This window comes from Bos indicus x Bos taurus, chromosome 3 (assembly GCF_003369695.1).
Source record: "Bos indicus x Bos taurus breed Angus x Brahman F1 hybrid chromosome 3, Bos_hybrid_MaternalHap_v2.0, whole genome shotgun sequence".
Taxonomy (NCBI): domain Eukaryota; kingdom Metazoa; phylum Chordata; class Mammalia; order Artiodactyla; family Bovidae; genus Bos; species Bos indicus x Bos taurus.
In genome coordinates, this window is record NC_040078.1 from 57,483,465 (window position 1) to 57,510,161 (window position 26,697).

General features: G+C 36.2%; 1 protein-coding gene and 1 non-coding gene across 2 annotated transcripts in view; both read right to left on the reverse strand.

Annotated features, from left to right (window-relative positions):
* Positions 1-258: 258 nt before the first annotated feature.
* The window catches only part of LOC113889668 (calcium-activated chloride channel regulator 1), a 33,131-nt gene continuing 6,692 nt past the window's right edge, over positions 259-26,697 (reverse strand). The window contains exons 5-14 of the mRNA XM_027536663.1: positions 26,423-26,600; positions 20,061-20,288; positions 18,741-18,965; positions 11,448-11,625; positions 8,453-8,553; positions 7,887-8,111; positions 7,477-7,747; positions 6,743-6,913; positions 5,270-5,506; positions 259-1,074 (exon numbers count right to left, since the gene is read on the reverse strand). Coding sequence (XP_027392464.1) covers positions 734-1,074; positions 5,270-5,506; positions 6,743-6,913; positions 7,477-7,747; positions 7,887-8,111; positions 8,453-8,553; positions 11,448-11,625; positions 18,741-18,965; positions 20,061-20,288; positions 26,423-26,600 — 2,155 coding nt within the window. The 3' untranslated portion in view covers positions 259-733. The remainder of the gene's footprint in view (positions 1,075-5,269; positions 5,507-6,742; positions 6,914-7,476; positions 7,748-7,886; positions 8,112-8,452; positions 8,554-11,447; positions 11,626-18,740; positions 18,966-20,060; positions 20,289-26,422; positions 26,601-26,697) is intronic.
* TRNAC-GCA lies at positions 19,114-19,185 on the reverse strand. The gene has a single exon. It is a non-coding gene; the product is annotated as a tRNA-Cys (tRNA).

A 26,697-nucleotide genomic window follows, 5' to 3' on the forward strand; every position in this document is an offset into this window, starting at 1 on the left:
TACATACAAAAGTAAATTATTCTTGTCTAATGATCGTTTCATGCCTAGGATCAAAGCTTTGATAAACCACTTTTAATCAATGATAAAAAACAAATTTGACCTCCTTACTGGTTTGGATCATATCTCATTGAAAAATTATCTTATAGTCTTTTTTTTTATTATAGTTTTTGTTAATATGAAGTATTCATTCATAATAAAAATGAAACCTAAATAATTCTATCATAAAATTATTTCTATTGTGGATTCATAAATATTTTTCAAATGGCTTAGAAAAACTTTGATTTTGTTAATATACCAAGTGAATTTATAGCACACTTTGAAAGTGTTTCTTAAAAAGCCAATAAGTAAGGTGTTCCCTAGTGGCCTAGAAGTTAGGATTTGGCACTCTCGCTGGTGTTGCCTGGGTTCAGTTCCTATTTGGGGAAGTGAGATCCTGCAAGATATATGGCATGGCCAAAAAAAGAAAAAAAGCCAGCAAGTAAAAATATGCATTTTATTTTATGGTTAGTTAATAAATGGATTTTTCTAAGATAGGAAATGGTATATTCATTTTGCTTTAAAGTGAAACTAATTAGAACTAATAAACTCAAGTATTTAGGAAATTTACAACATTCATATGTTCACATATATTTCAAAGAGCTTTATAATAGACAATGTATAGTAAATTAAATCCTAAATAAATGTTTGCCAACTATGTATAACATTGAATCTCAGTTCTGATGCAATCCCTAGTTTAAACTATAGATAAAATCATAGCTAATGCAAAAATTGCCAAATTGATTGCAGAAATCTTGGTACCCAGAGCAGGGACACTGTCTTCTGGCATAGGAATAAACTTGATTGCTTGTGCGATGTTAGAAACCTCTGAGGTGAGATTGGCTTCATTGATGGCTTGGACTGCAATATAGAAGTTGGTGCCATTTTCTATTCTAAAAGGTTCTGGTTTAAATTCAAAATTTTCATCTGAGCCGGCCTCCTTAGGTTTTAGACTGGAAGTATTCACTAAAGTAGCATTGTCAAAATCTTTTTGGAGATCCAGGAAACTCTTACTTATTCTTATAATGTAGCTGTTGGCTGGAAAACAAATAGGTATTTCGTGTACGTTAGAATCACTACATGCATTATTGCTACCACATTGTTTTACATTTAAGGGTCCATCAGAAGTGCACACTGGGTTTTTTGTTTGGTTATTCCATCTTCTTTATTTTAAGAGCAAATATGTGAACAGTTTTTTATCTAGTTATCTAATCACAAAGAATTTAATTTAAAATTGTATAGTACTAAAAATGGATCTCAATTTTTTAAGAAATAGAAATATGAAGAACTGAGTCTACTTTTGATTTAGAACAAGGAACACAATAATATTTGAGTATAGTAAAGACCTTATGTCTGTGCTATTTTCCATTAAGCTGAGAGAGAGAGTTATAAGATGGGTGAGTAACAGAGCAGATAAGTAGAGTAGAAACCAAGGATATGGACAAAGAGCAAAGAGAGGCAAAGAGTCTGGAATGTGTACTAATTAAACGTGTTTAAGAGCCAGGCAGACTTTGACTAGTACCTTAGTTTTACTACTTTCTAGCTGTACGAAAGAAAAATTTATTTAATATTTCTTAGTTTTCTTAACTATAAAAAGAGAATCAATCATTCATTTCATCTAACATATATGGAGTGCTAGTGATGAAAATTATATGTGAGAATGCATAAAAAGCATTTAGCACAATGTCTGGGACTTAATAAATGTTTGAAATATTAGTTATTATTACTGTTACTTTATCAAGAAAGGAAAGAAAGATAATACAAATATTTCATTTCAAAATGCTTTTAGAAATCCATCAGAGCCATAGATAAAGAAATATATTTTAACATTATGAAATGCCATGAACAATAAACCATCGAATATCTTCTTTTGAAGTGAAGACTTTATTTCATGAAGTGTTGAAGATGTTTTAAGTATGTGGTGAATAACTTGAATTTAGGGTTTTCTTTTTAATTCAGGACCTGTGCCTTAACATCTGAGTCTTTTAATAAATACATCTTATCGATCTGATCTATTCCGCTACTCTTCACATCCTCTCTGCATTTAATTTTGGTGGGTCTATCTAACTATCCATCCATCCCTTTAATTCAAATATTTCATTGTGAAATTTTGCTTTTTTGACTTTGAGCATATTATTTAGTTCCTTTTCTCCCTGACATGAATCCCTGGAATGTGCCTCCCTCTCCCTATCTATGCAATTTGTACTTATTCTTCAAGGCCCAACAGGAGGTCCAATTTCTCCTTGAAGTCTTGATCATGTGTTTCATCACTTGATGACTCTCTTCCATGAACTCTTACTGCATGGGAAGGAGCTTTCCAATTTTATGAAGGTTCAGTTTATCTTTTCAATGTGAATTACTTCTGGGCCCCCAAAGACACATGAAAAATGCTCAACATCACCAATCATTAGGAATGCAAATCAAACCTACCTTGCACCTGTCAGAATATGTATTATTAAAAAAACAACAAAAGACAAATGTTGGCCAAAATGTAGAGAAAAGGGAACCCTTTTGCACTGTTGGTGGGAATGTAAATTGCTGCACCACTATGGAGAACAGTATAGAAGTTACTAAAAACATTAAAAGTAGAATGAGCATATGATCCAGCAATTCTGCTTCTGGGTATTTTTCTCAAGAAAACAAAAACACTAATTCAAAAAGATATATGCACTTCTATGTTCATTGCAGCATTATTTGCAATAGCCAAGATATGGAGCAACCTAAGTGTCCATTGATAGGTGAATGGATATATATATATATATATATAAAAAATACTGGAGTGGGTAGCCTATGCCTTCTCCAGGGGATCTTCCCAACCCAGGAATTGAACTGGGGTCTCCTGCATTGCAGGTGAATTCTCTACCAGCTGAGCTACTACAGAAACCCTATATATACATACTTACACACAACGGAATATTAATCAGCCATAAAAAGAATGAGAGCTTGTATTACATGACAACATGGATGGACCTAGAGGGTATTATGCTAAGTGAATTAAGTCAGATAGAAAAGACAAATACCATGTGATTTCATTTATATGTGATATCTAAAAAACAAAACAAATGAACAAATATAACAAAATAGAAATAGACTCATCAATACAGAGGACAAGTATTTGCCAAATGGGAGGGGAGTGGCAGGAGTGAGTGAAATCTGTAAGGGAGATTAAGAGGTACAAACTTCCAGTTACAAAATAAATGAGTCATGGTGATGAAATGTACAGGATGGAGAATGTAGTCAATAATACTATGGTAACTTTGTATGGTGACAGATGGTATCTAGATTTAAAGTGGTGATCATTTTGTACTGTATAGATACATCAAATCACTATATTATGTATTCAGAGCTAAAATAGTGTTGTAGATCAATTGTACTTTAATAAAAATATTACTTTTTGGCCAAAAATGTTTATTCAGTTGATGCCCAAAATGACAAAATTAGAGGATCATAAAATATTAGAATTATATCTACTTGTTTTAGTAATTCGAGGTCATCTAGTCTGATTTGCATATATGACAGATATGGAAATTGGGTCCCAGTAAATTTAAGTTTTTCATTCAAAATTATATAGGCTATTCATTTATTTTTTGAGATACTGCTACTACCTCCTTTTGTAATGCCTAAGGGTAAAATTTGATAGAACTACAATATCTTCCTATTAGTTACAAGAAAAGAGGGAGATCAGATCTCTTGTACTGTAGGCGTTTGAGGTTAAACACACTGAAGTGCTTTCTTTTTCAATGTGTGTATGAAATACTTTCTTCCTTCTTTTAGTTCCTGTAAGCAAATGGCAACCCACTCTAGTGTTCTTGCCTGGAGAATCCCAGGGACAGAGGAGCCTGGTGGGCTGCCGTCTCTGGGGTCTCACAGAGTTGGACACGACTGAAGCGACTTAGCAGTAGCAGCAGCAGTAGCAGCAAGCAGCATAAGGCATTTATTATGAATCCAGTCTTAATCTAAAAGCTTAATCTTAACTGAATTCAAGTTAGAACTAAATATATAGTCATATAATTTCATTTATGGCTTTTTCAGTGAAAGTATATATATATTTTCACCATAGTTTTAAGGGTCATATTGTATTTCAGAAGCTATTATGGTAAGAGTCTCAGTACTTAAGTACAAAGAGCTCTTTGTAGGTATTTTATGTTTCCTTTGGCTTCAGAATGACTTTTTTCATTGTGTAATAATAACAAAAAGAAATATAACTACAAAGGAAAAGAAAGATTAAGAAGCATCATTTCTTTTGAGAGCATATAGTGAGGGGTGTATTATAATCCAAGTGAAGGAGCATTGAAAGTCACTTTTAAGCACTGGCAAGCTCTGAGTTAATTGTGTCTGTTGATATGCATATTACTTTCATTTTACCACCTTAAAGGGAAAATAACAAGATTGACTTTACCCCATGAGAATCTTCTACTCTAGCACAATTCTGGAATATGATAGTCATTCAATATTTAATTCAGTTAAATTTAAAGCAAAGCTAAAAGTGATTTAGGCTTTTTGGAATGAGGGCAGTTTATTATGAGGAACTTTGAATGAATGAGATATTTTGGCCTTGAAATTTAATTCAAACTCCATAGCCAAATCTCTGCTCGTGATCCTCTCTCTGGGACATCTTCACCTAAATTTGTTAACTTCTTTCATTCTTCAAGACTAGGTTAGGGATAGTCTTCCCTGAAAAGTTCTTTAATATACCTTGTGATCTTAACCTTCAACTATTAATACAAGTGGCCATCCAATGGTGTATCTCATTATATTCTATAAAATTATCTTTTATTTTCAGGAATTATCTTCTCTACCTAACTGTTGAGAATAAGGTTTATTTCTTAAGAACCTAATAGTGTTTGAAAAGTCAATAAAAGGTCAATGAATGAATGAAATTGTGCAAGTACAGAAATACTGTACTTGCACAGTACAAAAATAGAAAAAATTTTCTCTGTTAGGAAATCAGTCTTCTCAAAGAATTTCTAAGATAGTTCATGTTGTGAGAGGCAGTTTGGTACAACAGAGTCTGATGAGAGTGAGTTAGACTTCTAATTTATTAAATACAGAAGTAATTTGGGCCAATCCATTATCTCTTGGGGCTTAAGTTTTCACATATGAAAACAGGTGACCAATAGTAGACAATCTATACATGTTATTTACAAATAGGACATTAGAAAATTTTGAGCAAATGAAAGCCTGTGAGATTTCTTTTAGTATATAATATTTTAAAATATAATATCACACTTACCTTTTCCTTTATCTAGGACATTGCCAGGGGCTGTCCATGAAAGTTGAATGTGATCTTCTTTAAATTTTGCTTCAAGGTCTATAATTTTATTGGGTGGGAGCACAGAAGGGTGATTACCAGGAGGAGCTCCTGATACAGTAAATGACCCTCCAGAGGTTAGTCTGCTAAAGTCTTCTATTTCAGCTTTTGCCAGGTCATCTTTGACTTCAGGTCTGGGTGGGTTCAGTATAATTTTACCTACCAAAAAAGCAATTTTGTAACTTTTCATATTGCCATATCTATTCTTGTAATCTCATTTGTGGCTGTAGAGGAGTTAATATTGAGTGATAGTAGCAGCTATTGAAAAAGTAATAACTTTTAGGGGAAAAAAGCTTGTTTTATTGGTGTTATTTTAAAATTGATGAGGAGACATTATGAAATATTAGTACTGTTGTTTAACCCATCTGTCTTTATTCTTGACTCTAAATTCTTTGAGGACAAGGATGGCCCCTTATTTATCTCTGTAGCTCTGAAAGTGAAAGTGAAGTTGTGCAGTCGTGTCCGACTCTTAGCGACCCCATGGACTGCAGCCTACCAGGCTCCTCCGTCCATGGGATTTTCCAGGCAGGAGTACTGGAGTGGGGTGCCATTGCCTTCTCCAAAACTGTACTTTAGATGACTTCAATGTTCTATGACCTAGCTGGGCAAAAATCAAGTTATATAAGTGAAACTTAAGATCTGAAGGTTTTCGTTATGTACTCTATTATCATTGATTAGTTCGATATAATGCCTTTGCTTACTGATGTCCAAGAGCATGGGCATTTTATAAAATGAATTAGAACATTTAGATTACTTTTGAATTTGGAAAAGCCTAATGTTGATGAAAAGTATAGAGTTCACCTTTAAGGTACAGGAAGCTATAAACAAAAGACTCTACGCTAGAGAATCCTGGGAACAAGACTTTTCTCTTTGTCTTGAACTAACATTTTTGGCTTAAATATGAAGGCATTTGATAAATTTCACAATTTTTAAAGCTCATCAGAATCTCTGTAGCTCTAGTATATAGCAAAAGCTTGCCACAGTAAATTTTTTTTTCAGTGTAATTGAAATGAACTAAGGGAGATGTAAACAAAACTAGGTCCCTCATCATAAATATGGTTTTGAAACATAAAGTTGATTATATAACTCTATACTTAGGTTTTCCATGCTAAGTTGCTTCAGTCATGTCCAGCTCTTTGCAACCTCATGGACTGTAGCCAGCCAGGCTTCTTTGTTCAGGGCGATTCTTCAGGCAAGAATACTGGAGTGGGTTGCCATTTCCTCCTCTGGGAGATCTTCCCAACCCAGGGATCGAACTCATGTCTCTTACATCTCCTGCACTGGCAGGTGGGTTCTTTACCACTAGTGCTGCCTCCATGATACCTTTTAATTTGAATGCTTGTCACATATAATTTACCTAGATAAATGACATATTTCTATTTTAATGCCACTTACCATTTTCAATATAGCCTGGTATATACAGGGCTTTGTTCTGTGGTTGTCTTAAACTTAGCCTAGCCGTGTTGTTTCTTGCCTCGGCATGTACTTTTAAACTGTATCTACCATTTCCACGGTAATCTGTAAAATATCTTGAATAGATGCCATCATTCTTGACAGTATCAGCACCTTGATATTGAAGTATAATATTAGATATACCACAAAGTAAAAATGACAACATCAACTGTATATGAGCCCTAGTGATGGAAGCTATTTTGGGGGATAGTAGAGCACAATTTTTTAAGTACATGAATCCAAGAATCAGGCCACTTGGGTTCAAAGTCTTGTTTGGCCACTTGCCAACCTTTGACATTGGAAAAGTCTAATTCATGGTAAACATTCAATTAATATTAGTTATTATTTTTTCATAAGAGAATCCTATCAAAATAAGGAAAATGTAACTAAACTGGAGAAAGCAAATGTAAAACACTGATACTAATGAAAATAGAGAAAAATTGTACTGTTATATGGGAGAAGTAAAATTATTCATAAAATTTAAAGACGATAAATATGCTTATGTTCGTGCCTAGACAAGATAACTACGTGAAAGATTAAAAAATTTTAAAAGCATTACAATTAAATTTAATTCACTTAAAGTACGTTTCTTTGGATATTAGGAACTCCTGACTTCTAAGACATGTGACTGTAGTAGAATTTTAAGTTCAGTGGAAGTTGATGCATATTCTTATTACCTGCACCATTGTCCCAGAGCTCCAGTGTTACTTGATGGCCATCTTCAGTTTCTATAATGGCAGTTACATTGATTCCCAGTACAGGCAAAAACCCTTGACTGACTTGTGCATAAACAATCACTGGGCTAGGGTAGTGTGCTGTATTTTGACTCATGTGAGCTGTTGCAGTTACTGGGGGTGTAGTAGGACTTCTTGCTCGAGTGGTCACTGTCACTGTTAGTATTTGAGGACTGGCATGATTATTTAGAAGGCTGTAAGTCCAAGTACCTGTCTGAAAATTAAAAAAACAAACAAACAAACATCTATTTTAGAGCTTTTGTAATATCTTCCCTCTCCTATATGAGATGTTGTCTTCATTTTTTCCTAAAAATTGGTTGATAAAGCATGGAGAAAATAAAAAATATTCTTACCTCTGCAATACCAGGTATTCGAAGACGAGCAGAATGAATATTTAGCTTATCTTCTTTGAAATCTGAGGTTTTATATTTCTTTCCTTTTGGATCCTGGAGAAGAATTTCTGGCTTTTTTATTGTCCATGTGACAACAAAGAAAGTGTCATTTCCAATTGTACTATCCACAGGCACCGTACCATTTACCCATTTCTTTTCTGTAATTGCCAAGGCTTTGCTTTCCAACTGTTAACATAAATATAAACAACAAACACGTGAGACTGATTTGTTATTACAGTTAATAAGATTTCCAAGTTTAGTCAGTTCAGAGAAATTCTAAATATACTTTTAAGATTTCAATTAAAATAACCAAGACTTATGTTGATGTTTATATTGATTAAAAATAGAATCAAAAGAAAAAGTGGCTGTAAGTATCACAAAAAGCAAATTCAGTAGGATGTTTTTCTTCTGGAACCTGAAATGTTTTCAGACAGATGAGTTATTTATTAGAGAAAGAAGTTACTATTTAGGGTAATAAAAATTTGTTACAAGTGTGAAAAGGCAAAGAATTTTTTTAAGATACTGACCTGAATAGTCTGCTGAGTGATACTGCCACTTCTAGATGAAATTCTACTGAACGCATTAGTAAGGCCATTTATGTCTTTATTGGCATAAAACCGATGTCCTCCTAAAATGGAATTTTATTACTTTTATAATACTAATTTTATTTAATTTGAAAAATTTTTACTGAAATATATTTGATTAACAAAATGTTAGTTTCAGGTATGTAGCAAAGTGAATCAGTTATACAAATACATTTATTCATTCTTTTTTTAGATTCTTTTTCCATATAGGACATTACAGAATATTGAGTAGACTTCTCTATGCTATACAGTAGGTCTTTATTTTATATACAGTAGTGTTTATATGTCAATCCTAATTAGAAAGTGAAGAGGAACTAAAAAGCCTCTTGATGAAAGTGAAAGAGGAGAGTGAAAAAGTTGGCTTAAAGCTCAACATTCAGAAAATGAAGATCATGGCATCTGGCCCCATCACTTCATGAGAAATAGATGGGGAAACAGTGGAAACAGTGTCAGACTTTATTTTTTGGGGCTCCAAAATCACTGCAGATGGTGACTGCAGCCATGAAATTAAAAGACGCTTACTCCTTGGAAGAAAAGTTATGCCCAACCTAGATAGCATATTCAAAAGCAGAGACATTACTTTGCCAACAAAGGTCCGTCTAGTCAAGGCTATGGTTTTTCCTGTGGTCATGTATGGATGTGAGAGTTGGACTGTGAAGAAAGCTGAGCGCCGAAGAATTGATTCTTTTGAACTGTGGTGTTGGAGAAGACTCTTGAGAGTCCCTTGGACTGCAGGGAGATCCAACCAGTCCATTCTGAAGGAGATCAGCCCTGGGATTTCTTTGGAAGGAATGATGCTAAAGCTGAAACTCCAATACTTTGGCCACCTCATGCGAAGAGTTGACTCATTGGAAAAGACTGATGCTGTGAGGGATTGGGGGCAGGAGGAGAAGGGGACGACAGAGGATGAGATGGCTGGATGGCATCACCAACTCGAATGAGTTTGAGTGAACTCTGGGAGTTGGTGATGGACAGGGAGGCCTGGTGGTTCATGGGGTCGCAAAGAGATGGACACAACTGAGCGACTGAACTGAACCTAACTGAATCTCCTAATTTCTCTCTGCCCAGCTCCTTTTGCCCTTGGTAACTATAAATTTGTTTTCTACGTCTGTGACTCTGTTTCTGTTTTGTAAATAAGTTAATTTGTACCATTTTTTTTTTTAAAGATTCCACATGTAAGTGATATCATAGATTTGTCTTTCTCTGTCTGACTTACTTCACTCAGTTTGACAATCTCTAGGTCCATCAATGTTGCTGCAAATGGCAGTATTTAGTTCTCTTTTATGGCTGAGTCATATTCCATATGATTCTAATTTTAAGTGGGAAAATCATATTTGATATTATACTCTTATCAGTATACTATAAAATACATTTAAAATTTTCTTTTTAAACTTACAAAAGATGAATTTTCCAGACCTTTGGAACTTTTAGTAAATCAGTATCCTAGATGTAATCCTGCAATAACTAAACCTTGCTCAAAATATCTTAGAATAAAGAAAAAAACTGGCCAGTTAATATTATTTTAAAATCAATCATTAGATTTAAGTGCTTGCCACATTAGTAAAGCTTATCTAATCACCAAATAATGATATGAAAATTAAAGACAATTTTAAACTAGCTGCTTATTTTCTGGTTATATTAAGATATACCAAAACAATTAGAGAATGACAGTGTAGAATAAAGTAAAATTGATTAAAGAAAGTGAAAGTAAAGTGAAAGTGAAGTCGCTCAGTCGTGTCCAACTCTGTGACCCTGTGGACTGTAGCCCACCAGGCTCCTCCGTCCATGGGATTCTCCAGGCAAGAATACTGAAGTGGGTTGCTTTTTCCTTCTCCAGGGGATCTTCCTGACCCAGGGATCGAACCCAGGTCTCCTGAATTGCAGGCAGACGCTTTAACCTCTGAGCCACCATGGAAGCCCTAAAACTGATTAAATGCAGATACTAAATGATGCAAGAGTTAATGAAGAGGGGGATAACTTCAGTGTCAGGAGCTGGAAAAGAGTGGATTGCAGAGAACAAGATTTGGTATTCAGTTCTCTATGCTGTGCTGTGCTTAGTTGCTGGTTGTGTCCGGCTCTCTAGTTGTGTCCAACTCTTTGAGACCCACGGACTGTAGCCTACCAGGCTGTCTGTCCTTGGGGATTCTCCAGGCAAGAATACTAGAGTGGGTTGCCAGCTCCTCCTCCCTGGATCTTCCCAGCCCAGGGATTGAATCTGGGTCTCCCTCATTGTAAGTGGATTCTTAACTATCTGAACCACCAGGGAAGCCCAAGAATAGTGGAGTGGGTAGCCTATCCCTTCTCCAAGGGATTTTCCTGAAACAGGAATCAAACCCAAGTCTCCTGCATTGCAGGTGGATTGTGGATTCTTTACCAGCTGAGCTACCAGGGAAGCCCAGTCTTACTATATTGCCTTGGGTAAATAATTTGTATTCTCTAGATTTTACATTTACTCCTCAATAAAATAGTGCTAGCTGAATCTCTACTGTAATATTGAGCAGGTAAGATACTGAGTAAGAATTTTGGAACTGCAGTTGAGTAAGTCCAGTAACCATGAGAGCAAAGGTCCATCTTGGTGGTAAAAAGTGATGAGAAATGAGTGAAGACAACACATATGGACTAATGTTAGAAGAAGCTAGTATAGGTAGAAACAGAGAGAAGTGAAATGGGGTGAGGAAAGATATTAATTTGAAGGATGAAGAGAAGGAAAGGACAGAGATGAATTTTTATTTTTTAATTTTATTTTATTTTTAAACTTTACATAATTGTATTAGTTTTGCCAAATATCAAAATGAATCAGCCACAGGTATACATGTGTAGAGATGAATTTTTTAGGACAGGAAAATTTTGAGCAGTTTATAGTTTAAGGGGAAAGAGTCCCTGGAATGAGAGAAACTGAAAAGGTATTTTCTATTTAAACTCTATTCCAAAGGTTTACCTGTCATATCTGACAGTGTCTCCAGTTCTTTGGCAGCAGAAGGTCCCAGGGCAATGGTGTGAATGATCACACCACTTTGTTTTACCTCCTCAATGCATGAGTGTATTTCATTATCTTCCCCATCGGTTAGTAGTATGATTTCAGAACCAGAAGTGCTCTGTTGACTCTGAATAATTGCCTAATGTTGAAAAACCAGACTATTGTTAATAATTAGAGAATATCTTATCTAAATACATATAAACTAAGAATAAACCTTTTCTTTAATTTTGGAGAACTCTTTAGGCCTATACATCAGAGTAGGCCAAAGGAAACTTCCTGTTGTCATTCTAGGTTGAGCTAGCTTGGAAATGAGTGTAATGTACAATGGTCTTGTAGGTTTCCAAAGGCAGAATGTTAACAGTGCTTTCACATATACTCAAGCTATCCAAGACAGAAAGAATATAACACTTAGAACACTAACACACAATAAATATTCAGTGAGTGCTAACTATTATTATTATCTCAGGAGATACTTGAGGTGGAGCCTGATGACCCAGGCAGTTTTGGTAATTTGCAGACTAGACAGCATTTGTAAAGCCATGACTGAAGGCAGGTGTACAAAGTTAAATGATGTGACTTGTGTCTTTTTACGCATTTTAGTTGATAATTAAAGAATCTTAGGATTTCCTGGAAAAAACATTGACCTGTCACGAAGAAGGAAGTTCATGAATTTATCAAATACTGTAATTTTGGGAGGGTGGTATTTTCCTGATTTTTTACCAAGAGTAGTGGCTAACACAATTTACTCAGAGACATTAAGAGTAAATTCTAGCTCTTCCCTTTGATGAATTGAATAGCTAGTGTTTAGTCTCTCTGTAGTATATGTATATATAAAATATATGTATGCTGCTGCTGCTGCTGTGTTGCTTCAGTCGTGTCCGACTCTGTGCAACCCCAGAGACGGCAGCCCACCAAGCTCCCCCATTCCTGGGATTCTCCAGGCAAGAACACTGGAGTGGGTTGCCATTTCCTTCTCCAATGCATGAAAGTGAAAAGTGAAAGTGAAGTCGCTCAGTCATGTTCAACTCTTCATGACCCCATGAACTGCAGCCCACCAGGCTCGTCCATCCATGGGATTCTCCAGTCAAGAGTACTGGAGTGGGGTGCCATTGCCTTCTCCAAAATATGAATATAGTTAATATTTATAATAAAGTTCTATAAAGAGTTCAGTGTAATTATTACTTTTTTGAACTTTGGAGTAAGAAAGACCAGGTTTTGATCATGGTTTTGCCAATTACTGATTATATGATCTTGAGAAAGATATTTAATTACTCTGTACCTCAGTTTCTTTATGTGCAAAATAGGCATAATAATAGTGCCTGATTAAAAATTAATGGTAGCAATAAAGTAAGATTATGAATGAAAAGCATTTAACATAGGCACTACTGTAGAATATGCTCAATAAATTTCAGATATTATTGTTATGATTCTGTAAGTAAAAGCTTATATGATTTCATTACATAAGTAATTAAGAGGTTTTTATTTGTTTGAATGTAATTTGACATAATCTCTTCAGCAATAGTCTGTGGTCAAAATGTCATATGACACATATCAAAACATTAAGAAAAACTTATGAACCAATATGTGCAAACATTATAACACATTCCCAAGATATAGTGCAGTCATATTTTAGAATTGAATAAACATATATAAGAATTATAATTTTTAATAGCAATCCTTCCTTGAGTACTTGCGTATCATTTTTATTGAATTATAGTTGATTTACAATGTTATATTAGTTTCAGGTATACAACATAGTAATTTACTATTCTATGAATTATACTGTAAAGTCATTACAAAATAATGGCTATATTTTTCTGTGCTATACAATATATCCTGTTGTGTATTCATTTTATATATAGTAATTTATATTTCTTAATACCATACCCTTATCTTGCACCTTCCCCTCTTCTCTCCCCATTGGTTACCACTAGATTGTTCTCTATATCTGTGAGCCTGTTTTGCTATATGCATGATGTTTGTATAATTTTTTGGGTCCTGCATATAATTGATAATAGAGTTTTTGTCTTTCTCTGCTTGACTTATTTTATTAAGCATCATACCCTCTAGGTCCATCCACATTGTTACAAATGGCAGAATCTCATATTGCTGAGTAATAGTCCACTGTATATGTGTATAAATACATACATATACACTAAATCTTATTTATTCATTCATCTCTTGATAGACACTTGGTTTGCTGCTATATCTAGGCTATTATAAATGATGCTGCTATGAACATTAGGGGAACACTTATTTATCTGACATATTTCTTGCAATTAAATAAGTACTATTGCTTTTTTTCCTTCAAAGAAAAAGGAGTGCAAGAAGGCAAAGTAGTTGTCTGAAGAGGCTTTACAAAGAGCTGAGGAAAGAAGAGAAGTGAAAAGTAAAGGAGAAAGGAAAAGATACACTCAACTGAATGCAGAGTTCCAGAGAATAGCAAGGAGAGCTAAGAAGGCCTTCTTAAATTAACAATGTAAAGAAATAGAGGAAAACAATAGACTGGAAAAGACTAGAGATCTCTTCAAGAAAATGGAGATATCAAGGGAACATTTCATGCAAGGATGGGTACAGTAAAGAACAGAGTGCTAAGGACCTAACCAAAGCATAAGAGATTAAGAAGAGGTGGCGAGAATATACAGAGGAACTATACAAAAAAGATATTAATGGCACTAATTACCCTGATACTGTGGTAACTCACCTAGAGATGGACATCCTGGAGTGTGAAGTCAAGTGGGCTTAGGAAGCTTTACTATGAACAAAGCTAGTGGAGGTGATAGAGGTACAACTGAACTATTTCAAATCCTAAAAGATGATGCTGTTAAAATGTTGCACTCAGTACTTCAGCAAATTTGGAAAACTCAGCCGTAGCCGCAGGACTGGAAAAGGTCAGTTTTCATTCCAATCCCAAAGAAAGGCAATGCCAAAGTATGTTTAAACTACTGAATAATTGTGCTCATTTCACATACTGGTAAAGTTATGCCAAAATCCTTCAAGTTGGCTTCAGTAGTATGTGAACCAAAAACTTTCAGATGTACAAACTGAATTTAGAAAAGGCAGAGGAATCAGAAGTCAAATTGCCAACATCCATTGGATCATGAAAAAAACAAAGGAATTAAAAAAAATCTGCTTCATTGACTATGCTAAAGCCTTTGATTGTGTGGATCACAACAACTGTGGAAAATTCTGAAAGAGATGGGAATACTAGACCACCTTACCTGCCTCCTGAGAAACCTGTATGCAGGTCAAGAAGCAACAGTTAGAACCTTACATGGAACAACTGACTGGTTTCAAATTGGGAAAAGAGTGTGACAAGGCTGCTTATTTAACTTATATACAGAGTACATTATGCTAAATGCTGGGTTGAATTAATCACAAGCTAGAATCAAGATTGCTGGGAGAAATATCAACAGCCTCTGATAAGCACATGATACCACTCAAATGGCAGAAAATGAAGAGGAACTAAAGACCCTCTTGATGTGAGTGGAAGAAGAGAGTGAAAAAACTCGCTCGAAACTCAGCTTTCAAAAAACTAAGGTCGTGGCATCTGGTCACATCACTTCATGGCAAATAGAAGGGGAAAAAGTGGAAACAGTGACAGATTTTATTTTCCTGGGCTCCAAAACCACTGCAGACAGTGACTGCAGCCTTGAAATTAAAAAAAAAATGTTTGCTCCTTAGCAAAAGAGACACAGATGTAAAGAACAAACTTTTGGACTATGTGGGAGAAGACAAGGGTGGGATGATTTGAGAGAATAGCATTGAAACATGTATATTGCCATATGTAAAACAGATGACCAGTGCAAGTTTGATGCATGAAGCAGTGTACTCAAAGCCTCTGGGGCAACCCAGAGGGATGGGATGGGGAGGGAGGTGGGAGGAGTGTTCAGGATGGGGGGAACATGTGCACCTGTGGCTGATTCATGTCGATGTAGGCAGAAACCACCACAATATTGTAAAGTAATTATCCTCCAATTTAAATAAATAATTAATAAAAAGATGCTTACTTCTTGAAAGGAAATCTATGAAAAACCTAGAAAACATATTTAAAAGCAAAGACATCACTTTGCTGACAAAAATCAGTCTAGTCAAAGTTATGGTTTTTCCAGTAGTCATGTACAGTTGTGAGAGCTAGACCATAAAGAAGGCTGAATGCTGAAGAATTGATATTTCTGAATTGTGGTGCTGGAGAAGACTCCTGAGTGTCCCTTGGACTGCAAGGAGATCAAATTAGTCAATGCTAAAGGGAATCAACCCTGAATATTCACTGGAAGGACTGATGCTGAAGCTGAAGCTCCAGTACTTTGGCCATCTGGTGTGAAGAGCCAACTCATTGGAAAACACTTTGATGCTGGGAAAAATTGAAGGCAAAAGGAGAAGGGGGTGGCAGAGGATGAGATGGTTAGATAGCACCACTGACTCATGGACATGAATTTGAGCAAACTTTGGGAGATAATAGAGGAAAGAGGAGCCTCGTGTGCTGCAGTCCATGTGGTCACAAAGAGTTGGATACGACTTAGTGACTGAACAAGAACAACAAGTATTACTTCTCATATTCCATTAATTGAGAAAACTGAGATTTTTTTGAGTTGAGTAACTCACCCAAGGTCATTTAGCTAGGGAATAATAGAATTACAGTCCCAGGTTTGTCTGGATCTGGAACTTGTGTATTTTCTTAAACCTATATGCTTTACAGAAAATAAACATCATGAGGAAATCTAGGAGTTTGCATTAACTAGTGGCCCAGGTGAGAGTAATAATCTCTACTTTTTAGCTGAGGCAGTGAGAGGATCAGGGAAGGGAAACAATTTTCTGTTTTTTTGACTGAAGGAATATAAATAGGCTTAAACAGAGGCTATCCTAGGTTGGAAGAGATTCAGATGAGTACTGGAGGCAGTTTAATATAATGCTCAAAAAGTTGCTCACAACTTTTGATTTCACAATTTTTATTTCAATAAACTTCTACCTATGTGTTGTGAGTTTCATACTATACTTGAGCAACTACCTCTATTTTTGTGATTTTAAATGTCAATTTAATTGGATGAACTGGGGTTTTCTTTATCCATAATATAAAAATACTAGTAATCTCCCTCTTCTAAAATCCCTTTAACAGCATTATTTTATCCTCATAGAAATTTGGACTTTGGAATGATCAAGAAATGAAGACTTTCTCAATAAAATCATGATGATTATGTTTACATAGAATTTTTCTTCCCTTTAACCACTCCTCAGTGCAATGCAGTACCTTAGGAGTAAGAACAATAGGCAATAGAATGTCTTTAAAAATTATTTAAATGAGAGTTCAAGATGACAGAGTAGAAGGATGTGTGCTCATCTCCTCCTGTGAGAAAACCAAAATCTCAACTAGTTGTTGAACAGCCATCAACAGGAAGATGCTGGAACCCACCAAAAAAAGATACCCAACATCCCCCCTTGGCATAAGCCCTCTTGGAGGTCACCATTAACCCTAGAGCCTGTAGACCCCAAGGCTGGGTTGCCTCAGGCCAAACAACTAACAGAGGGAGCACAACTCTACCCATCAGCAGATAATTGGGTTGAAATTTATTGAGCGAGGCCGTGCCCACCAGTGCAAGACCCAGTTTTTCCCACTGCCAGTCCCTCCCATCAGGAAGCTTACACAAGCCTCTTAGCCTCCTCCATCAGAACGCAAGACAGAAGAAGCAATAAGAACCACAATCCCACAGCTAGAACAAAAGCCACATTACAGAAAGTTAGTCAGGATGACAAAGCAAAAGGTTATATCCCAGATGAGGGGACAAGATAAAACCCCAGAAAAATACTAAATGTTGTGGAGATAGGCAACCTCCCAGAAAAATAATTCAGAATAGTGAAAGTGAAGATGATCCAGGATCTCGGGAACAATGGTGAAGATGCAAAAAATGTTTACCAAAGACCTATAAGAACTAAAGAACAAACAGAGATGAATAATACACTAGAAGGAGTCAGTAGCAGAATAACTGAGGCAGGAGAACGGATAAATGACCTGGAGGACAGAATGGTGGAAATCACTCCCATAGAACAGAATATATAAAAAAGAATGAAAAAAAAAGAAGATAGCCTAAGAGACCCCTGGGATAGCATTAAACACACCAACATTCACATTTTGAGGGTCCCAGAAGTAGAAGAGAGAGAGGAAGGACCTGAGAAAATATTTGAAGAGATAATAACTGAAACTTCCCTAATGTGAGAATGGAAATAGTCAACCAAGTCCAGAAAGCACAGAGAGTCCCAGGCAGGATAAACCCAAGGAGGAACACACTGAAACACACAGTAATCAAACTGACAAAAATTGAAGACAAGGTAGAATATTTAAAACAACAAGGAAAAATGACCAATAACATACAAGAGAACTCCCATCAGGTTATCAGCTGATTTCTCAATAGTAACTCTACAAACCAGAAGGGAATGACATGATATATTTAAAGTGATGAAAGGGAAGAATCTACATCCATGAATATTCTACATAACAAGGCTCTCATTCAGATTTGATGGAGAAAACAAAAGCTTTCCAGATAAGCAAAAGTTGAGAATATTCAGTGCCACCAAACCAGCTTTACAACAAATGCTAAAGGAACTTGTAGGCAGAAAACAAGACAAGGAAAAGACCTACAAAAAATAAACCCAAAATAATTAAGAAAATGGTAATAGGACCATATGAAAGTGAAAGTGAAAGTTGCCCAGTCGTGTCCGACTCTTTGCAACCCCATGGACTATATACAGTCCGTGGAATTCTCTAGGCCAGAATACTGGAGTGGGTAGCCTTTCCCTTCTCCAGGGAATCTTCCCAACCCAGAGATCCAACCCAGGTCTCCTGCACTGCAGGCGGACTCTTTACCAGCTGAGCCACAAGGGAAGCCCGTACATATCCATAATTACCTTAAATGTAAATGGATTAAATGCATCAACTAAAAGATGTAGACTGGCTGGGCAGATAAAAACATGTGCATGTAGGTACTTCCACTTAGCGCATCACTCTGCTTGACCCCCCCAAACTGTATGTAATTACTTTATATTGTTAGTTTAATCATGTCCCGATTATGGCCTGCAATTGTAATTATCTTTTATTTTTTGTCTGGCTATTGATTGTGTAAACAGATAAACGTCTTTTACTATTGAAAAAAAATTATTTAAATGAGAGACCTCTATGCTCATGACCCTTGTAAGAGAGCTGGACAATATTAAAAGTAATAATAAATGCAAATGATACTTATAAAAGCATTTTTATTTTACCTGAAATCCTGCTTTGAGCCCCCTACAAATTGAAGTTCCACCATTAGCTTCTTGAGGCAGATTTGCAGTGATATTTTCAGAAACATTATCATCAGTTATTTTTGTTAGATTATTTCGGATTTCAGCAACACTGTCAAATGTAACCATCCCAACCAAGGATCCCTTTTCAATAATTTGAATCAAGAATAATTCTGCTGCTTGATTCATTCGAAAGAGACGATCTTCCTGTAAGAAAAGAAAGTGAAAATGAAGTCGCTCAGTTGTGTCTGACTCTTTGTGACCCCGTGGACTGTAGCCTACCAGCCTCTTCTCTCCATGGGATTCTCCAGGCAAGAATACTGGAGTGGGTTGCCATTTCCTTCTCCAGGGGATCTTCCCGACCCAGGGATCGAACCTGGGTCTCCTGCATTGCAGGCAGGTGCTTTAACCTCTGAGCCACCAGGGAAGCCCCTATTTGTTTTAATATCCCTGACAAATTCTTATAATTTAAACTAAAGGGATTAAATAATTCCAGTAATCACTGAATCAATTATTGTGGCATGTCTGAACAATCCCGGAGTTTCCTCCAATCTTGACAGACTGGTGAAAACAAAGTTCATGGCCAGAGAGCATGGTAATAATTGATTACTGTATTTTAGCATTTAACTTCATTATATTAAAAAGAAATATTAAAGAAAAACTTAAAAAGTCAGTCATGTCATACTTGGGAAAGCCCTGAAAATGTATACTGTCTTCTTTAACAATAAGGAAATAATTTAAAATGCACACAAAAATGTTTGTTGCAGTGTAATTTTTGATAAGTTGAAAATCATCAAAATGTCCATTAATGAGGAGTTATTTGACTAAATTATAGTTTGTGCATATGATACAATCATTAAAATATGTCTCATGGAATCATTTTTTCCCCTGGGGAGTGTTTAAGGTATAGTAAGTAAAAAATCATATTATGAAATATTATGTAAGATAATCACATTTTTGAGAAGGAAATACAAGTGCATACACAGAAACAAAGTATTATGCTCAGTGGTGGAATCATGAGTGATTTTCACTTTTTCTTTTTGTTCAGTTATATTATTTCTTGTTTGTTAGAACTAAAAGTTAAAAGAATAAATGTCATCCATAATCCAATAACCTTAATATAAAAATTACTTTTATTTTAGTATATTATCTTCTAGTGCTTGTCCATACAAAATCATTGATTAAAATTTATTAGAATAATAAATTTTAGTTAGCTTAGTAAAACTAAACCTAAGATTAAATTATACATCCATTAGCTTAAATATCTAATTTAAAAGAGCTAAAAAAAAAAAAAAATCTTACTGAAGACATGCTTCCAGATTTATCAAGTACCAAACAAACTACTCGCTGTTTGGACTTGAGCAATGAAAATGTAGGTTGAGTCGGTGGATTCATTTCTGTCATGGGAGATGTATTTTGAAAGTCAGTAGAGTTCATGATTACATCCCATGTGCTTTTGCCATTGCACATTTTGTTTTGTAGGTTTGGAGCTTCCACATTGTGTGTTTTTTCTGTACAAAATTCAGTCACCTGGAAAAAAATCAATTGAAAGACAATTATACAGTAACTGATGCATTACCTCCCTTTCCAAATATACAGCTGGCTGTGTTATACATCCTTCACAGATTTTATCTCCTGCTAATTAACAATTATTTCATAATCTAACATTCTCACATCTGTTTTGCATACTTTAGTGGAGAAAAAGCAAAGTAAAATCATATGCACTGGAAAATTATTTGGTAATTTTTTTAGTTATGGGTGTCTGACTCTTTGTGACCCCATGGACTATAGCCTGCCAGAATCCTCTGTCCATGGAATTCTCCAGGCAAGAATACTGGAATGGGTAGCCATTCCCTTCTCCAGGGAATCTTTCTGACTCAGAGATCGAACCCAGGTCTTCTGCATTGCAGGCATATTCTTCACCATCTGAGTTACCAGGGAAGTCCTTGGGGGATGATGGTGGCTTACATCATCTTAATTGCTTAAGTTAACTTCTTACTTTCCCTTGTAGACTCTTGGGGAATTCAAGCTTTGAAATAAGTTTAATGGAAAAAGGGGTAGGATTTGTAGTAATTTCTAGCTGACCCCTAAGAGTAGGCTAAAGAAAATAGCCTTCTTTAATTGCCTAAGTATTTGCTATCTCTTTATAATTTATTGGAAAACTTGAAAACAAATATGTAACATTGTTGCATTGTTACTCTGAATGTTACTGGCTCTGTGAACTCAGAAATAAATAATACTCCTGAAAAAGTAATGACAATGTGGGAAGAAAGAAAAGAAATGTGATGCCTCCTTAGGAAGCATCACTACGAACAAAGCTAGTGGAGGTGATAGAATTGCAGTTGAGCTGTTTCAAATCCTAAAAGATGATGCTGTGAAAAGTGCTGCATGCAATATGCCAGCAAATTTGGAAAACTCAACAGTGGCCACAGGACTGGAAAAAGTCAGTTTTCATTCCAATCCCAAAGAAAGGCAATGCCAAAGAATGCTCAAACTACTGCACAATTGCACTCGTCTCCCACGCTAGTAAAGTAATGCTGAAAATTCTCCAAGCCAGGCTTCAGCAGTACGTGAACCGTGAACTTCCAGATGTTCAAGCTGGTTTTAGAAAAGGCAGAGGAACCAGATTATCAAATTGCCAACATCCGCTGGATCATGGAAAAAGCAAGAGAGTTCCAGAAAAACATCTATTTCTGCTTTATTGACTATGTCAAAGCCTTTGACTGTGTGGATCACAATAAACTGTGGAAAATTCTGAAAGAGATGGGAATACCAGACCACCTGACCTGCCTCCTGAGAAATCTGTAGCAGATCAAGAAGCAACAGGTAGAACTGGACATGGAACAACAGACTGGTTCCAAATCGGGAAAGGAGTACGTCAAAGCTGTATATTGTCACCCTGCTTAATTATATGCAAAGTACATCATGAGAAACGCTGGGCTGGATGAGACACAAGCTAGAATCAAGATTGCTAGGAGAAATATCAACAACCTCAGATATGCAGGTTGACACCACCCTGATGGCAGAAAGTGAAGAAGAACTAAAGAGCCTCTTGATGAAAATGAAAGAGGAGAGTGAAAAAGCTGGCTTAAAACTCAACACTGAAAAAACTAAGATCATGGCATCTGTTCCCATCACTTCATGGCAAATAGATGGGGAAACAGTGAAAAGAATGGCTGACTTTTTTGGGGGGAGCTCCAAAATCGCTACACATGGTGATTGCAGCCATGAAATTAAAAGACACTAACTCCTTGGACCAACCTAGACAGCATATTAAAAAGCAGAGACATTACTTTGCTGACAAAGGTCTGTCTAGTCAAAGCTATGGTTTTTCCAGTAGTTATGTATGTATGTGATAGCTGGACTATCAGAAAGCTGAGTGCCGAAGAATTGATGCTTTTGAATTGTGGTGTTGGAGAAGGCTCTTGAGAGTCTCTTGGACTGCAAGGAGATCCAACCTATCCATCCTAAAGGAAATCAGTCCTGAATATTCATTGGAAGGACTGATGCTGAAGCAGAAACTTCAATACTTTGGCCACCTAATGTAAAGAACTGACTCATTTGAAAAGACCCTGTTGCTGGGAAAGATTGGAGGCGGGAGGAGAAGGGGATGACAGAGGATGCGATGGTTGGATGGCATCACAGACTCGATGGACATGAGTTTGAGTAAGCTCCGGGAGTTGGTGATGGACAGGGAAGCCTGGTGTGCTGCAGTGCATTGGGTCACAAAGAGTCGTACACGACTGAGCCACTGAACTGAACTGAACTGGTGAGTCATGTCCAGTAATTCTGCCAAATGATGTTCCATTACTATGCTGCTGCTGCTGCTAAGTCGCTTCAGTCGTGTCCGACTCTGCGTGACCGCATAGACGGCAGCCCACCAGGCTCCCCCGTCCCTGGGATTCTCCAGGGAAGAACACTGGAGTGGGTTGCCATTTCCTTCTCCAATGCATGCAAGTGAAAAGTGAAAGTGAAGTTGCTCAGTCATGTCAGACTCTTAGCGACCCCATGGACTGCAGCCCACCAGGCTCCTCCATCCATGGGATTTTCCAGGCAAGAGTACTGCAGTGGGGTGCCATTGCCTTCTCCGTCCATTACTATAGAACCTATTAAAATCCTCCAAGTTTTGAAAATATAGCAAGTTGGAGAAACACTGGATAAACTAGTGTAGCATTAGGAGAGAATTTGTCTTACAGTAAAGCCTCAGCTTTGTGTCATTTTATTTTTTTAAATGCCCTCATATAAATCTCTGGCTATAAATTCAGGTTTAGAACTAAATTATTAAACCTGCATAACTTTTATTCAAGTTGGAAGAGTTTCTTTTCCTTCTCTTATGTTTCTGACCGATATTTCTTAGAAGGGGATATATTGGATGGAAGAAAAGGATAGTTTTCAGTCAAAGCAGTGATTTACAATCATCTTGATGTTATGAAATGCATATGAAATATGACTCCTTTTACTACTGTCACTGCCTTTATTTGTGACCTTCAGGTCTCTTGTCTGCCTGTTTTCATGTCCTTCCAGTTGGTCTGCCTACCTTCACTATCTCACTCCCTTTTATTTTTCACAGACAGAAGAACTGTCCTGAAGGAATTAGCTGGTTACATTACAAGCCTGAGGTTGATAAAATAAAAATCTGAACACCTTAGGTTTGTAGCTTCCAATTTTGTGTTTCAGTCTCATTCCATGTTTCTTCCTTACCGTGTATATTTTGCTTATAGGACACTGAACTTTCTCCTGTTCTTTAGAGTATGCCAGAAGCTTTTATAAGGTTCTCACTAATACAAATGGAAAAAGAGAACAGGAAATTTGTGCAAATTATAGAAAGGTGCCCCTTTCTCAAGTTCTTTTTATTTCTATCCAGTAGTCATGTATGGATGTGAGAGTTGGACCATAAAGAAGGCTGCTGCTGCTGCTAAGTCGCTTCAGTTGTGTCTGACTCTGTGTGACCCCATAGACTGCAGTCCACCAGGCTCTGCCGTCCCTGGGATTCTCCAGGCAAGAACACTGGAGTGGGTTGCCATTTCCTTCTCCAATGCATGAAAGTGAAAAGTGAAAGTGAAGTCGCTCAGTCGTGTCCGACCCTCAGTGACCCCATGGACTGCAGCCTTCCAGGCTCCTCTGTCCATGGGATTTTCCAGGCAAGAATACTGGAGTGGGGTGCCATTATAGACAGCATATTAAAAAGTAGAGCCATTACTTTGCCAACAAAGGTCCATCTAGTCAAGGCTATGGTTTTTCCAGTAGTCATGTATGGATGTGAGAGTTGGACTATAAAGAAGGCTGAGTGCCAAAGAATTGATGCTTTTGAACTGTGGTGTTGGAGAACATTCTTGAGAGTCACTTGGACAGCAAGGAGATTAAAGTGGTCAATCCTAAAGGAAACCAACCCTGAATATTCATTGGAAGGACTGATGCTGATGCTGATGCTGAAGCACCAGTACTTTGGCCACCTGATACGAAGGACTGACTCACTGAAAAAGACCCTGATGCTGGGAAAGATTGAAGGCAGGAGGTGAAGGGGGCAACAGCAGATGAGATGGTTGGATGGCATCATTGAGTCAATGAACATGAGTTTGAGCAAAATCTGGGAGGTGGTGAAGGACAGGGAAGCCTGGCGTGCTGCAGTTCATGGGGTTGCAAAGAGTTGGGCACATCTTAGTGACTGAACAACAACAATAACTTTAAAATTGTTCTAATAAACATTAAAATTTTAGTGACCATGCTGCAGATAATTTGGGCAGTGCTCAACTTGTGCAGTCATGTGTGGCATCCGTGTATTTTTCCATCTTTGTTTTTGTAAACCTGTTTCTTTGCCTAGAATACACTTCCTCTTCCTGCTTTAGCAAGTTCTTACTAATTTTTTTTCCAAATCCCAACTCAAAGCTCATTTCTTTTAGAATCTGTTTTCTGACCTCTAGTTTGAGACATTTTCTGTACTCCCACAATACTTGGTTTCTATTTCTTCCTACTTTGTATTCTTATTTATTTTTCTTACATCTACCAGCCTCACTAAATTGAGTTCCTCAAAAACAGTTCTTTTTGATTATTTGTGTATTTTTTCTGCTCCTAATACAGTGCTGGACATGAAGTGGGAATAATGAAGTTTAAAGGAAGAAAATCATGGACTTGAATATTCATTATTTCAGAGCGTATTTCTCCTGGGTCTGAGCTTATGCCTTGGGTACAGTCATACAATGTATTTAGTCTATGTGATAATAATTAGAAGGTATGTATTTAGTCTATGTTATAATAATTAGAAGGTAGTGTTATGCACAAGATATTATAGTTAAAGTACAGTATTTATCTCTGAGCCATATCTTATATAAATTGCCCTCCATATTTCAGCTACATGATTTTCCTTCTTCATTATTATTTATTTTATGATAGGCAGCATCAGTTATCTCTTAATAGGCAGATGCTTTCAGAATTTATAATTTGGTACAGACAGTATATGTTCCAATTATCTTCTTGTGTCACATGATCTAATATCTATTTGGATGCTGAATTCTTTGGCTACCTTTGTGGATCTACTTGCAGCAGGTTAAAGTGAGATTTCTAGACTCATGCTTCAGATATTCCCAGGAGGGAGCTTTATTAGGCTGGAAAACAATTTTTACTTAAAAATCTTACTGGATTCATTTAGGAGTTTTAGAAGAATTTATCAAGTCTATATTTTTACTCAAGTCTTTCATTATTAATGCCCTAGACTTCAAAGCAATTTTAAAGCTTACTGGAAATGATAGGCTTTTACAAACCTCTACCCATAAAGTCTATGTTACTAGTAATTTGGTACATGAAAATTTGCTTCTTTTAATTGTTAGTTTACTATCTAGAGATAGTATTCTTTATTTTGATTTGATGTTTTTGAAAACTTTCATATGTTTCATATTTAAAAGTCTATTTTTAATGTTTGGAAACTTTCATTGAGTTAACTATAATATGCTTACATTAATTAAGCTGAATTTATCCAGGGAAAGAGACAATTTCCTATTATCCAAATATTTTATAATTTTAAAAAATTAAAAAAATTAAGTTTACTTTGTACTCACCTTGTGCTAAGCACTGTTGTCATACTTTATTTATATTAGCTTTTATAAAACTAACAACAATAATACTGTAAAGTATTTTTAAATTCCCATTTAAAAAACTAGAGAATGAAATTTCAGATTAAGCAGTTTGTTGTTCTGTAGAGACAGAGCCATTTATGTGTTCACAATATCATTTTGCCCAGTATAGTGTGCTTTAGTATGAACGTAATGGAAAGCAGAGACTGTCAGTACTTTCTGAAGCTACAGAATGATTTGCTTTGGAAACGTAGTATGAATAACACTTAGAAGAAATAATTAAGGTTGTAGTTCTAGACAATACAGAAGTCAAATGAGGGAAGGGATGCTATAAGAAATTCTGTGATACCAATGAGGAGGGTACAGTTTTACCTCTGAAGAAAAAAAGACAGGTTAGTAATAAAGTATGGGATAATTTCCAGATATATTCTGACAGGACTGGTGACACAAAACTGGATAAAATGACTGTTAGTTAACTGTCTTAGTAATTTTCCTTACTTCTATTGGTATGTATAATTTCACAGTAGAAAATTCAGTTTCCCTAATTAATTTTTTCCAAAGGCTTCCTTTGTAAGACTAGAAAAAGGAGGTACTTACAGAATGGAGACTTTGCATAAACATGATGGACTCCCTTGCAGTCTGGGATTTTTCTGGGATGAATGTACATTTTGCCTCATACAGCCCTGTCTGTGAGTCACGTCTGCATGGCCTTGTTATACAGCTGCCTCCCTGGCATTTGACAATCACATTAGTACCAGTAATATGAGTTGAACATCTATGGTGAAAGAATTAGATTACATTTATATATGAAGGCCAGAGAAATTATAAATAAATATTAACATCCTAAAATCATTCCCTCAGTGATAATTGCT